Source organism: Poecilia reticulata, linkage group LG3 (genome assembly GCF_000633615.1).
Source record: "Poecilia reticulata strain Guanapo linkage group LG3, Guppy_female_1.0+MT, whole genome shotgun sequence".
NCBI lineage: Eukaryota > Metazoa > Chordata > Actinopteri > Cyprinodontiformes > Poeciliidae > Poecilia > Poecilia reticulata.
Window position 1 is genome coordinate 13,291,634 of NC_024333.1, and position 15,519 is coordinate 13,307,152.

General features: G+C 42.8%; 1 protein-coding gene across 6 annotated transcripts in view; it reads left to right on the forward strand.

Annotated features, from left to right (window-relative positions):
- Window positions 1-2,957: 2,957 nt before the first annotated feature.
- Window positions 2,958-15,519, forward strand: part of tmc3 (transmembrane channel like 3) — a 120,931-nt gene continuing 108,369 nt past the window's right edge. Inside the window, exons 1-3 of one of the 6 annotated variants that reach the window (XM_017304092.1) lie at window positions 6,681-6,963; window positions 7,360-7,506; window positions 9,584-9,659. In XM_017304092.1, the coding sequence (XP_017159581.1) occupies window positions 6,842-6,963; window positions 7,360-7,506; window positions 9,584-9,659 (345 nt within the window). In that variant the 5' untranslated portion in view covers window positions 6,681-6,841. Of the gene's footprint in view, window positions 2,979-6,680; window positions 6,964-7,359; window positions 9,660-15,519 lie in introns of those variants that run through there. The other 5 variants (XM_008405082.2, XM_008405081.2, XM_008405083.2 and 2 more) reach the window with 5 other exon arrangements.

Consider the following 15,519-nt stretch of genomic DNA (forward strand, 5'->3'; position numbering starts at 1 on the left):
ACACCTAGGGACAATTTAGAGAAACCAATTAACTTGACAGTCATGTTTTTGGACTGTGGGAGGAAACCAGAGTACCCGGAGAGAACCCACCATGCACAGGGAGAACATGCAAACAGACCCCAGGCTGGGAATCTAACCCAGAACCTTCTTGCTGCAAGGCAATAGCTCTACCAACTGCGCCACTGTGCAGAGAGTCTGTATTAAATGTTCCGTCAAGGTTCTATTTCTATATTTCTAAATGCCAGCTCTGCCCTCTGTGTTTTGTGTCAATTAGACTCAAAATAGACATAGAATTGTATCTGCCCTGCTGTGTCTCACTCACATGACAGTTGGCTTAGAGCAGAGCTGCCATTTAGAACTACAATAAGAAAATTTCTTAAGAAATTTAAACAGGGTCTGCCAAAGTGTGCCCGTCAGTTGGAACCCAGCATTCTGAAGCTACAAATTAGAATCAATGCTAAGCTTAGCTAACAGCTACTATGTGGAGAAACACAAGCATGTTGACTAAAATTGACTTAGTCCGTTCAGTATGTTAAAGTTAGTCTATAAGCTAAATCGAGCCAAAAAGCTAATGTTAGCCTAAATGTTGTCAGAAGCATGTGGGGCATCACTAGCATGTCTTACATTCACTTCCTCCATTAACTATACTAAACATAGCTAAGGCATAAAAAATAGTTAAAAAGGTTCTTTTAGGGAGAATGGGTTATGCTAATGCACTGCCTTGCTGAGAACTACAGAGATGGCGGAACATTCAGTTAATACAGAGGAGGGCTGAGTCGGCAGTTAACTACAGTGATGGTGGGACACTGAGTTACTACAGAGGGCAGAGCTGAAATTTAGAAATATAGAAATAGCACCTTGACAGAACACTTAATACAGACAAGATAGCAGAAGAGCAAAGGAAATAAGTATACTTCACATGATGCCCCTTAACTGACAACCACATTGGATTGTTGAAATGAGAGCGTCACATATCCTCCAAAATACAAGCCTTCACATTTTTCACAGCAGATAATTGCTTTTTTGGGCATTACATGACTGGTTTAACTCAACCAGTATTACACACAGGATTAGTGTGTCCCTTTTAAATTAAGCTTACTGAAAATTTAAAAGTAAAAGCCTAAATATTTCTCTCAAGTTAGTGCACCACCTTAGGTGGTGGTGCACACTATAGGGGTTGCACCGATTAGTCGACTAGTCGATTCTTTTCTCTGCAATGACTTTTTTCTGGGCCAGTCGACTAGTCGCAATCAAATGACAAAACAGATTTTTCCAAGAAAATGAAAGAAGGTGGACTAGGTGAGTTCATCAGAAAGCTCAAATTGTATAAAAATGTAAATAATTTAACAAAGACAAACTGTAAATTACAGCATAGGCTCCCGCAATAGGGGCGTTGCCCGGCGCGGTGGTTAGCGCTGCGCCCCGCATATAGAGACTTTAGCCCGCCGTAGTCAGTAGTCAGGAGTTCGCTGGGCCCATCGTGCCTCTCTCCCCCCGCTCCGCTCTCTCTGCCCCCTTACAGTCAGATTGCTGTCAAATAAACTAGTGCCGAAAAAATCCTTTAAAAAATAAACTACCGGAGTAATGTGCGACGTCATGATGTCAGGCTTTTTTATCCCTCAACTGATCAGCGTCACCCTCCGTATTGAAGTTTTTAACCTTATAAAAATATGGTTTGACTACATCTGGAAACTAAGTCCAAGCTTCATCCTGAGGGTCTGATAGAGGTGATCTCTGCCACTGTCTGCATGTCGGTTCAGAGCCGCTGCTGAGTCAGCAGAGTTCCTGCCGCGCATCGGGCGGAGGAGCAGCAGGTGGTTTCGTTGAATTCAACTGTAACCAAATGGAATCCGTTCATTATAAGTTTGGTTTATGATGTTCCAAAAGCGCCATTGTGGTCAGTGTGATAATTTGACTCCTATACCAGTAACTATCCAGAGATCATCAGCATCAGCCGGTGTTTGGAATTAAAAAACGAACTTTTCTTCGCCGCTCACGAAGAATGATCTGTTTATTGCTCTTTTAATTCTGCATAATAGACTTCTAAGCAGAACCGCTTAGCCGGTCCGATTGGAACCACCGCTCTTGTGGGTCGAGTGGAACTGGTCGCAAGTTGCAATGTAAACACGCTCGGAACCGTTCCGTGCAGTGCGAAAGCGCCTTAAGGTAAAAGCGGGATGTTAATATTTGCCGTGAAAATAGCTGATAAAGCCTCCAAGTAGTTGTGAAGGGTTTTGCGCCTACGTCACTATGATGTCATCGCGACTAGTCGACATCGACTCGACTATTATCATGATGTAGTAGACCTTAAAAAATATCTAGTCATTCAACCCCTAGTGCACACCTACCAGTGCGTGTGCCCACACACTGACCGGGGGATCCACAGGGGTCGGGAATCCAGTCTTGGGAGGGGAGGGTGAATGGGCAGTGGGAGGCCTTGGGGGCTGAAGGGACAAACAAATCACAGGGACAAAATCCACCAACCAGAGGCTCAGTCGTCAAAACAATCCAGGGTCATGCACGGTGGGGTCTCTGGAAATAAAAATCCAATAATCAGAAGACTAGAGGCAGGATCAGAGGCAAGTAGGGTTCAGCAACAGGAGGTCAGAACTCTTCCTATAGCAGAAGGACTAGGCAAAAATCTGTGGTCAAAATAACAGGCAGGATCAGAAAGTCAGAAAACTCTTTTGAACATGAAACAAGGCTTGAAAACTGTGACTGGGGCAACAGATGATCTCACACTGAGCTGGTGGAGCACTGTGCTGCTCCCTTAAATAGGGAGCAGCACAGTGCAGGTGGAGCTGAAAGCCTGAAATCATGACAATTTTAGCTATTTCTTTCTACCAGGTGAATGAGACGCCATGGCGTCTCACTGATAGTTGCCATAGAGGATTAATGACTAGAGCAACAGAACACAGAGAACTTTGCACAGTTTCCCCCAAACTAATCAACTGAGTTGAGTGAGCTGTTGGATGCAGGTAATGTTAGCTAAAAGATGACTAGCTAATACCAGTACGACATGTTAAGCTTGTTAACTACTAGCCTGTAGGCTACTGATGTTGTTGTCTATGTTCAAAAGTGTGTATTACTTGTTACATTGAGCAACTCTTTTGGAAAAAAGGTACTTATATGAGTAGTTTTACTGCACTGTACCTTTTTCTTTTATGTGAGTAATATTATTATTGGTATGTATTCATTTTGCCCCCCCCCCTAAAATAAGATGATGCCCTCCCTGTTAAACTCGTCTGGAGCCGAGGCTACCAGGGAGGCGTCCAGGAGGCATCCTGACCAGATGCCCGAGCCTCAACTGGCTCCTCTCGACGTGGAGGAGCAGCGGCTCTACTCTGAGTCCCTCCCGGATGACCGAGCTTCTCTCTCTAAGGGAGAGCCCAGCCACCCTGCGGAGGAAACCCATTTCGGCCGCTTGTACCCGTGATCTCGTTCTTTCGGTCATGACCCAAAGCTCATGACCATCGATGAGGGTGGGAACGTAGATTGACCGGTAAATCAAGAGCTTCGCTTTTTGACTCAGCTCTCTCAGAGTTGGCCACTTTATAGTAAAATCAACAAACAGCTTGCTTGTTGATTTTACAAACAGCTCCAGGGGGGCACGGCTGAATCTGTGGGTGGGCAATACCAATACCCCCCCATGCCTACCCAAGCTGCTGGGCCTGCGCATCATGCTGGTTTTAAATTATTTTATTATATTATTTTATTTTTAGTATTATTTATCTGGTTACACAATGCAACAAACCATATAAAATGCTTTGTCTGCTTAGTCAGCCAGAGATAATGAGCGCTACCACGCAGAGATCTGAGAAACTTGTTCTTTAAAGTTGAGCAACCAGAACATTTTCTGTGCCTCTCGCGCTTATTAAAAACTCAACAGACACTAAATGGAAGAGTTACTAAAACCACGTTAGCAGCATTACATTAAATCTCCCGTTTGTTGTGCATCTCTGCACACAGTGCAGCAGATTTAGTTCATCATGCAGGGCCGGTCCAAAGCTGCATGAGGCCTTGAGCAGAATGTGAGTTTGGGGCCCCTTTGGTTGCTAAAAACATCAGCACCTCTAACAGCTTCTGTGTTAGATTTAGTGAAATCCAAATCTAACCTAAAAAGCAATAAGTTTCAATTGCAGTTTACTAATTTGCATTTGTGAACAAACAGAGCTTAAACTCAAAGATTAAACTCTCAGCGTCATATTGTAGCTATGGTAACAAAACAATCTAACTATGAAGAATGTTCTTTGAACTTTTACAAAGTAAATTTGCCAGCTCCTTAAAGTCTTACATTTAAAAGTTAAACAATTTAAAATATTTAAATTTATGTATGCTGAAAGCATTAAATAAAATTTAGCAGCATTGATAATCTCAATAAATAAATGTTACATTTCTGCGTTAAAATATTAGCATTTATTTGGCCCTGAAGGCCTGGGGGGCCTGATGGAGCTGCTGATGTAATTTGGATTGAACAGAAGTTCAGATAATTGATATTCATTTTATTTGTATTTTTTTGACTTGTTTTTAAGACTAGTTGTGGGTTTAAATAGCGTTCCACTGACAATGTTGTCCCTTAATATATAATTACCCACTAATATTTTTACATTTCCTGTCAACTTAACATCTATTAATACAAAAACACACCAGTCTGCTGGTGGACCGCCTCGGCGCCCCAACCACCAGGCTTAGCTAGTTTTCTGCGGGAAACCCTGACAGTAACCTATGGCTGGAGTTTCTCCCAGTTTAAGTACCATGTTTTATTTTAGCTGCCATCTTTTTTTAAATTAAGAAAAAGTACATGCGCTTGGAAGCTTGGAAGACAATAGGATTAAACAGATGGAAAAAAGCATTACAGAAAATTAAAGAGCACAGTGCATCAGAGTCCCATATGTGTGCTACGGTAAAGTGGAACACTTTTCAGAAATAATCACTGGAGGCAGCTTTGGCATTAGGTAACCTTCAGTCACAAGCTGGAAAAGCAGAGGAAGAGAGAAATTTTTATCTTGGTTGATTTCCATTTCACTTTATCTGGCAAGTCAGATAGCATATAATTTAGAGGAGATAACGAGGCTTCCGGAAGCCTAAATCAAGGCAATTGTTTAGAGCTTGTTGAGTTATTCAGCAAGTATTATAGTGTCATTAAATTGCACCTTGGTGGGTTGAAAGAAACACTGGAAAGTCACAAAAGACCGCTGGTCTCACTACTATCAAACAGAACACAAAATGACATAATCACAGCATTAGGTATAGCAGTAACTCGTGCCATCAAAACTGAAATAAAAGAAAGTGAGTTTATTCCATTCTTATTGACAAAACCACAGATGTTTCACACACAGAACAAGTGTCCTTTGTGATCAGGTACATGCACAACATGCAAATTAAAGAGCAATTTATTCAATCCATAAGCAGAGAAGCCACTGAAAATCTTGTTCTGGATGTACTGAAGGAAAATGACCTAAAAATAAATAACATCAGAGGTCAGGGATACGATGGAGCCGCAAACATGAGATGACACCACATGCAATAATTCTCAGGCACAATCCAAAAGCTTTGTATTTCCATTGTCAGGCACACTGTCTTGATTTGGTGTAAATCATATGTTGTGTCACATTTTTCAATTTGGTTAAAAACTTTACACTTTCACTTGAAACTCATCAAAAAGGCGTATTGCATTTACTGACATTCAGAAAGGAATGCAACCACACCAGCGCCCAGCTGAACTGTTGTCTGACAGTTGATGGGCCTGCAGAGAAAATTACAGCACAGATACATGGACCTGTCTGCAGCCTACAAAATTGTTAAAGGGGTTCTACAGACACTGGAAGAGAGATATATAAACACCCTTATGACAAAATTTAATCTAATGCTTCAATGCTTTTAATTTCCAGTGACCTAAGTGTTAGGTAATCAAGAATAATATAGTATATACAGGGTTTCTGCGCAGTAGTAAATTAAATTAGTTCAAATTAAACCCAGTAAAAGGTAGTACTGTTGGGCTCTGGGTTGTTTTGAGCTTTTTTTTGTTTTGTTTTGGATTTTGTTTTCCTTCCTGTTGCTCGCCATCACCACCAGATAGAGCCGTGGAGGCAAGTGCGGGAGGACAAGCGTGCTGACATCACCTTCACACCGGTTCCCAATCTGCTCATCAGCGGGGCTTTAATAGGTATAACATTCTCTCTCAAACAGTCCTTGTCCCTCAGTTCCTGTTTTGTAATTTATAGCGTACATTTATGTTGTACTATGTTTCAGGGCCAAGGTGCAAACAACCTCTTAAGAATCATGTAATAGAGAAAGACATTGATCAGAATTAGTCCACAGAGTCTGTTTAAAGAGTCACCAATTAAACGAGAGACATCTGTCTAACCTCCATTTACGTTCCAGCCCCATAATCCATCTGTTGATCTGCTTTAATTAAAAGAAATGAGTGGAGATTCAACACAAGATAATTATTTCTAAAAGTATATAAATTGAGCCTCATGCATAGACATATAATAGCTAAACCACAGTTACCCAAGTTGTCATTCAGTTAATACCAGCTGCGTGTGTGTGTGTGTGCGTGTGTGTGTGTGTGTGTGTGTGTGTGTGTGTGTGTGTGTGCGTGCGTGTGTGTGTGTGTGTGAAGAAGAGTCTAGTGCTGTCCCTTTAAGTGGTCTCTGCAGGCTGTGATTGGACTGATGGCCGTGTGCATGGGTCTGTACTCCTGTGCTATTGCTCCAAAGCAGCAGGTAGCGCCAGCTCAGACCTTTGAGAGGAGACATAGAAGAGAGGTGGCATTTGTCCACACACTGATTTATACACATTGATCATCAACACAGTTATTCACACAAACCTTGTTAGGATGAGTTCAGCATCTGAACTTGTGGTTGGAAGCAGTAGATCCTTGCTTGCTGCCAAAAGACATAGGACTGTACGAAAGAACTCAAGAAGGATTTATTCTGCTTACCGAGACCACCAGCAGGGGTGAGTTGCTCTTATAATTTAACCTGTTCCTTTTCATTGTTAAGTATTCTCAGGTGACTCTGTCCTATATTTAGGTGACTCTGTTCTAGATCTTTCTTTGCCTTAATAGACTGTAGCCTGTCTCTTCAAATTAATATCATAATCAGACAGAATAATAATAAAAACTCCAGTTTTCTCTTTATTGGGCTGCCAACATGCCCATTCACAAACATTCTGTATTGTTGCACCTTCTAATTATTGTACTCAAATTGATCTATAACCGGTTCTTAAGTCTGTCACAAGTGATAAATATTTATATTAACAGTGTTTATACGTAAGCCAACAATGTAGATATTATGTTGATTTTTTTTAATGAATTTACTTGGCAGTGATTTTTATTGTACCCACATCCTGCAGCTCATCGGATGAAGAAGGTGGAGATGATAAGGAAGTGGACAGCAATGACCCTGAAGAAATGTTCCAGAACATTCAGTACCAAAAAGAGATCATCGCCAACATTCGCTCCAGACCCTGGCCAATGAGACGCAAGCTCAAAGTTTTAAAGTATCCTTTGTTTAGCTGCTGGTTTTATGTTTGCAACATTTATTCTTTCTTCTAGTCTTTTTCTTTCTGCAGCAAAAAGTGTCACACATGTTGCACAAGAAGGTCCTCTCTCTGACTTTTATAGTTTGTTTTAAAACAAAAAAAAGACAATATCCATCTGAGAACATAAACTTGAATAACCAAATCTTGTTCCTAATCTAAAAAAACCTCATGTAGTATTTTAACTGCCCAACATTTTCTTCTATAACTATTTATTTTGTTAATATAGCATGTTTTATTAGCTTTATTATAGCAGTTTTTATCTCTTAATCACTTTAGCTACAGCAGCCAATTTTACCAAAATAACAATATTTTGACATTTTAATATGGTCAGTGTAATAAAATGCATAGACAGGCACATTTAAAACAAGTAAGAAATTACTGCAGTGTATTTTAGTTTCTGTGTCCATGGGTTTTAGATAAAACCACGTACAACAGATGTCCAAGGAATCCAAAAATACCTTAAATGTTTAACTAAAGCTTTCAGGCTCTGTCGAACAAGCTCTTCCAAAAAGTGCTTGAATAGATAGAGAGCATCTAAAATAAGATGTGCTGAGTATGTGCCATGGCTAACAGGTTTTATATGGGCAGTTTGTTATTACTGCAGAGGTTTTATTACCTTCATCAGGGATGGGTTGCAAGTCTGCGCTTTCCACTGAGGCAGAATGACTGTGATTACTTCTGCTGCAGCTGCAGCCATAGACTGTACTTCACATCTTACATTGTTTTATTCTAAAATTACTACAAAATCAGTTTATATTAACAGTTTAGTCTAATTCCATGTATTTTTCTTTGACTGTAATTTAAAACTGTTTACTAAACTTTGATCAAACAATGCAAGGATGCACATAGGAAAACACCTGTCTTGACTCACATATGAGTTTAAGTGACATTCTATTCCTAATCCATATTGTTCAATATGGCGTTGGTCCACACTTTGCAGCTAGAACAGATTAATCTTTTCTGGGAAGGCTGTCCACAAGGTTTAGGAATGTGTTTTTGGGTGGACAAGAAGGCTTGGCTCTCAGTCTCTGCTCTAATTCGTCCCAAAGGTATCAGGTTGAGGTCAGGACTGTGTGCAGGCCAGTCAAGTTCATCCACACCAGACTCGGCTGTCCATGTTTTTATGGACTTTTCTTTGTGCTCTGGTGCACAGTCAAGTTGGAAGAGAAAAGGGACGCATGAGAGAGCATCCCATTTTTTACAAATGTTTGTAAACACAGTCTGCATGCCTAGGTGCTTAATTTTATATATATATGTGTTTGTAGAAGTGATTGAAACACCTGATTCCGATCACACTGGTGCAAATATAAGTTTTTGATCAGATCGCCAATTATTTATTTTTTTATGTGCTGTAGCCAGCAAAACATATTAAAGAATATACTTATTAAACCTGATTAGAATCTGTAGTTTGTCATTCGTGACAGAATACGCCATAGGTTAATTGACAAATTGGCAAAAGGAGTATGATGTTCACACCTGCCAAACTAAATGGACCTGTTTATCTTAGCATGTGCTGTTTGCTTAGTTACTTAGTCGCTAAATGAGAGAGCAGGGTTAGGGTTAGGGTAATCTGGAGATCTGGAGAAAAGATGTGTTTTTGTCGTGGTCATCAGAGAGGAAAACATAGTTTTGTGAAATCACTCCAGTTTTGGTTGTGCAGAAAATGCCTCCAAATAAGCTGCTGAATATTTATTTTTGCTTTTCACTGCAGTATCTCGTTCTTAATATTGTCTTCAAGTTGTACTTTGGGAGGTTTTTTCACTTTCTCCACTGTCTATTTTACTTGTTGAGATCATAAGTTATTTCTACAGAATCAGGTTTCAACAGGGAAAGTCCACAAATTCATGCTTTGGTTTAGCACAGTTGAACTTCATAATATGTCACTGTGATTGTGTTAACATCTGTGACTGTAGCAACCCAAGAAGTAATTGACAACTGTGTCTTCACTTAGAGGTTTCTTTAGATCTAGTGCAACACAGACAACCACAAGAAGTGCCCACTTAAACATCTTTCACTTATCTGTTTGCTTTTTTAGGCAGGCTCGAGAGATTGTCCTAAAGTATGAAGGCCAGCTGACAAGAACACGGGGTTATCAGACCGCCGGAGCTGATGTACTTTCAATTCACACTGGTTATCTTTCTAATATGAGATCACAGTTTAAAATGAGTGAAGCATAAGATACAATTTTTAGTTCTATTTACCTCTTTATAAATTTTAATGTTTTATGTTGTCTCATATGGGGGTTTATGAAACAGGAGCACAAGATTGTCCAGTAATGGGGGAGATGAGAATTTAAAATCATATTCTAATTGTGTTGCAAAAAATTTATCCGTATTATCTTGTGTAAGATATATTTTAAGAAAGGATTCTTTGAAGCCGTAGTTTGTCAGAAGACTGATAGCACATGATTTCAGATAAGTTTAAATTCTTTTTAAGGCTTCTGTGTAGCCTTCATCTCTCTGCAGCAAGGATTGTGTGACCTAAAAAGTACCCATTGTTCAATTTTAGCATTTTACCTATCAGAACTATAGTACTCAATAAAACAAAAATCTTTCTTTGAGAAAATTGTTAAAACACACAAAAGCATAGCTGAAAATGCACAAAGTAACTAACAATATAAAGTCTAATGTTAGCAAAAGCTCAGTATTTTTCCAGCTTGGTGTTTCTGTTTTCCTATTGAAGTACAGTTTTCCTGAAGCCAGAAGTTCTAAATTATTATATGTCATGTTTAGTTCCAGTCTTTGAACCCACATGCAAGAACACAATCAGGAGAACCGTATTTCAAAACAACAATATAGTTTATTGTAAAGGGGAAAGGGAGCAAGTGTGCAGCAGGAATCAGGATTGGTACCACCAGATCAGCCACTGTTGACGAGAGGTAGAGGTAAGGTGCTGATAAACAGGGAGTCACAGATTATATAGCGGAGGCTTACTTTAGAGCAGAGTGAGTTACTTGTAGGAGCAGACAGCAATCCGGAGGCGGCGAAGAGAACCAAGGGGCCGTGGGAGGACGGACAGGTAAGGTGGCTGTGTGGAGGGCGAGCTGACGGCTGACAAAGGTCYGGAGAAAGTCAAGCCGTGAGACTTTGGGCACGACCCGGTACGTACGGCTGCGTCACAGAGGAATCCACAGAGAACAAAGGACCAGGAAGGGAGTGCTCTGGGAATGCACCGCTTGGTAATACCAAGGGCATYGTGGAGAAGCAGACGGGGAAGCTCGCAGGAGTTAGCATAAACTCTGTTTCAGAGAACCGCTGGAAAACCTCAGGCAAAACCTGACAAGGAGAACAAACACAGACAGAGTTACTTCGGGAGCTACTCAGAGGGCCTCTCACTGGAACGTTTGATTACCAGGTAAAACAAACACTCAGGCAATGACGTGTCAGCTCGCCGCTTCTTAAATATCCACAGCATCAGTCCTCTTAATGCTCCACAGGTGTGTCTCCAGGTTCTCCCACTCGCTGCTCCAGGGGGTCTGCTCACAGGCGGCATCTGGTGGGGGAATGTGGAAGCAGCAGGCTTTCCAAAACAAACCAAAAYGAAAACAAAACAGAATCCAACCTGACAGTACCCCCCCGCCCCCTCAACGGACTCCACCTGGCGGCCGAGAAGAGGTGGATGGCTGAGAGGCAGCATAATCCCTAATCATGGAAGGGTCAAGAATGAAGGAACCCTCCCAGTCGACGAGGTACTGAAACCCCCGACCTCGCCAATGGGAGTCAACAATCCGGTGGACGGAGTATGCCGGGTGACCATCAATGTCACAGGCGGGAGGAGGGGGTTCGGCCGGAGGGCACAAGGGACTGGACCGGACGGGCTTGATCTGGGAAGCATGGAAGGTAGGATGAATGCGTAGGGAGGCGGGTAAACTGAGACGGACAGCAGTGGGACTGATGACGGTAAGGATCTCAAACGGGCCGATAAACCTGGGAGAGAGTTTCCTCGACAGAAACTTCAGTGGTATGTCCCTAGTGGACAGCCATACTCTCTGGCCCACAGTATAAACAGGAGCAGGGGTTCTTCTGCGGTCGGCAAGACGTTTATTTTGTGTGGCTGTATTGTTTAATGTAGAGATTGTGTCTTTCCAGATTTTATTGCAACGGCAAATGTGATGCTGAACAGAGGTTACAGAGATCTTGTCTTCGTCAGCGGCTAGCAATGGTAGCTGATAACCCAGGGAAACCTCAAAAGGGGATAAACCGGTAGCTGCAGACACATGACTGTTATGGGCGTACTCCACCCAAGGGAGATACTGGGCCCAATCTTCGGGGTTGGATGAGGAGATACAGCGAAGAGTGGCCTCCATCTCCTGGTTCATCCTCTCCGTTTGTCTGTTGGTCTGTGGATGATAACCAGACGAGAGGACAGGTTTTGCACCCAAGGCGGAACAGAACTGTTTCCAAACCTGAGAGATGAACTGAGGGCCACGGTCTGAAAGGATCTCCTGGGGCAAGCCATGCAGCTTGAACACATGTTTGAAGAGCAAGAGGGCTGTTTGAGCAGAGGTGGGCTACTTGCGGAGAGGGATGAGATGGCAGGCTTTAGAAAAACAGTCTATGATGGTGAAAATGGTGGTCATACCTTTAGAGGGTGGAAACCCAGGAACAAAGTCGATGGCAATGTGTGACCATGGTCGTTTAGGAACAGGTAGGGGTTGAAGTAAGCTGGAGGGTGGTTGATGAGAAGATTTATTTCTTGAACAGGTGGGGCAGGCTAGAACGAACTCCTTGACATCTTTATGAACAGATCCCCACCAAAATCTTCGATTGACCAACTCAATAGTGCGGCTTACCCCTGGGTGTCGTGAGAATCTGGATGAGTGTATCCATTGTAGAAAGCGGGCTCGGACCGAGGTGGGGACATAAATCTTTCCATGGGGGCAGGACTCTGGAACTGGCTCTTGATGCTGGGCTTGACGAATAATATCCTCGATCTCCCAAGTGACTACCCCGACCGTGCAACTCGGGGGTAGCAGAGGTGCTGGTCCCTCGTCCGAGTCGTCAGGGGTATAAAGTCTGGAGAGGGCGTCCGGTTTAACATTCTTGGATCCTGGGCAGTAGGAGATGGAGAGGTTAAATCGAGAAAAGAATACTGACCAGCGGGACTGTCGTGGGTTGTTTTGTTTGGCTGACTGAAGATAAGCGAGGTTTTTGTGGTCAGTCCAAACCACAACGGGGTGTTCCGCTCCCTCCAGCCAGTGACGCCATTCCTCCAGGGCTAGCTTTATAGCTAGTAGTAGTATCTCCTACGTCATAGTTTCTCTCCGCAGGAAACAGTCTGCGAGAGAAGAAAGCACATGGGTGAGACTTGCCATCATTAGGAGAGACTTGGGATAGGACGGCCCCTACTCCTGAATCAGAAGCATCAATTTCAAGAAAAAATTGTCTGGAGGGATCAGGCTGGACGAGGATTGGGGCGTTGGCAAACAGTGACTTTAACCGAGTAAAAGCTCCTTCTGCTTCGGGCGTCCAAGAAAACATAGTTTTGGAGGAGGTAAGTGCAGTTAGTGGGGAGACCGTCTGACTGTAGTTACGTATAAAACGGCAGTAAAAGTTGGCAAATCCTAGGAACCGTTGTAACTGCTTACGAGTCTCAGGTCTGGGCCACTCCAACACAGCTTTTATTTTGTCCTCCGATGGTCTTACCTGCCGCCTTCGAGGATATATCCGAGGAAGGTGACCGAGGATTGATGGAACTCACACTTTTCGGCTTTAATGTAGAGTCGGTTCTCCAGAAGACGCTGGAGAACTTGTCGAATGTGCAACTTGTGTTCTCTCAGGGAGCTGGAATAAATCAGAATATCATCCAAGTAGACAAAAATGAAATCATTTATAAAGTCTCTTAAAACATAATTCACGAGGGCTTGAAAAAAGGCAGGAGCGTTCGAAAGACCAAAGGGCATGACCAAGTATTCAAAATGCCCCAGTATTCAAAATGCCCCATGGGCGTCTTGAAGGCGGTTTTCCACTCATCTCCTTCTCGGATGCGAAGGAGATGATAAGCATTTCTAAGATCCAATTTGGTGAACACCGTTGCACCCTGAACCGGTTCGAAGGCTGACGAGAGGAGTTGAAGAGGATATTTGTTCTTTATGGTGATTTGGTTTAAACCTCTGTAATCTATGCAAGGTCGTAATGAACCGTCTTTTTTCCCAACAAAGAAAAAACCTCCGCCAAGAGGTGAGGTGGATGAACGGATAATGCCTGCAGCTAATGAATCCTTAATGTATTTTTCCATTGTTTGGCGTTCAGGACGTGAGATGTTATATAGATGGCTGTCGGGCAGAGGAGCGCCGGGCAGAAGATCAATGGCGCAATCATACGGGCGATGAGGTGGAAGTGACAAGGCCTTATCTTTACTGAATACAGGAGCTAGGTCATGATACTCAATGGGAACTGCGGAGAGATCAGGGGGTTCACTTTTGGAAATCTCAGGCCTGGAACTCGAGGGGAATGCGGAACAAAGACAGGTAGCATGACAGTTGGGGGACCAAGATTCAACGTGTGCTTTAACCCAGTTTATGTGTGGGTTGTGGGCAATTAACCAGTTGTAGCCCAGAACAATGGGTGAATTGGTAGCACTAAAGACAAGGAATGAAATGTTCTCAGAGTGGTTACCGGAAATGATGAGACGGACAGGCTTGGTCTTGTGCGTGATTTGCGGTAAGGCCTCTCCATTGAGAGCGGCAACTCGAAGGGGAACCGGAAGAGGATCGATCGGGATGTCCATCTGTTTGACTAGGGAAGCATCGATTAGGTTTTGCTCACAACCGGAGTCAATTAGAGCTGACAGGGGAAGAGACAGGTGGTTATTTATCAGGGTTGCTGGAAGAAAAAGACGAGATTGAGTTGTGGAAGTAGGTGCCGGCAGCCTCCTCGTCTTTACTGTCAGACCGGGGGTTTAAACGGATTTGACAGGTTGCAATGAAGTGTCTGGACTCACCACAGTAGAGACACAGGCGGGAGTTTAACCTTTTACGTCTCTCCTCCGGAGTCAGGCGAGTGTGTCCCAGCTGCATGGGCTCTGGTTCGGGGGCAGCTGCTGAAACTGGTTGTACAGATGAGATCTGTAAATGAACTCACTTACAGAGTTCACTTACAGGTGGACTCTGTAAGTGAAAACTGCGGCGAGTTTGTTCCTTGACCCGTGCTCTTATGTGGTTATCTTATTTGATGGTTAAACTTATAAAGTCTTCTAAGGACTTCTAAGGTGGCTAATTCATCTTTTATCTGTTCATTCAATGTGTGGAAAAATGCACTCTTGAGTGCAGTTGTGTTCCAGCCGGAAGCTGCAGCCTTTATTCTGAAATCTGTAGCAAATTCTGATACTGTCTTTTGTCCCTGCTTGAGATTCCACAAATTACGGGAAACTGAGGTTTTTTCGGCATCTCTACAGAATACCTGCTTGAAATCTTTCAAAAAATCAGAGAAAGTCAACCAAAGTTTGTGGGAGAGGAAAACTTAGCTCCAGCCCATTCCAGGGCTCGTCTGGTTAGCAGGGACAACATATATGCTATCTTTGCGTCATCATGGCGAAAACTTTGAGGTGAGTGATTAAATATTATTCCACATTGTAAAATGAAACCTTTACATTTCTTCACCTCTCAGGAAAATTTATCCGGTGCTGGGAGGCGTACCTCAGAAAATGTGGCAGCGGGGGATGCACTCTGAGCCTCTGAGGATGGGGGCGGCACATTCGGATCCTGTTGAGCCGGACCTTGAAGAAAGTTAGATGATTCAGTTAAACGACGATTAGTTTCGGCTTGTCGGGATCCCAGCTCATGCAGAGCAGCATGATGTGATTGTATAAGTTCTTGTTGTTTGGACAAAGCTCTCCTAATAGCATCTGCTGGGGTTAACTGATGGCCTGAGTATTCCGTCATGTTTACTTCCAGTCTTTGAACCCACATGCAAGAACACAATCAGGAGAACCGTATTTCAAAACAACAATATAGTTTATTGTAAAGGGGAA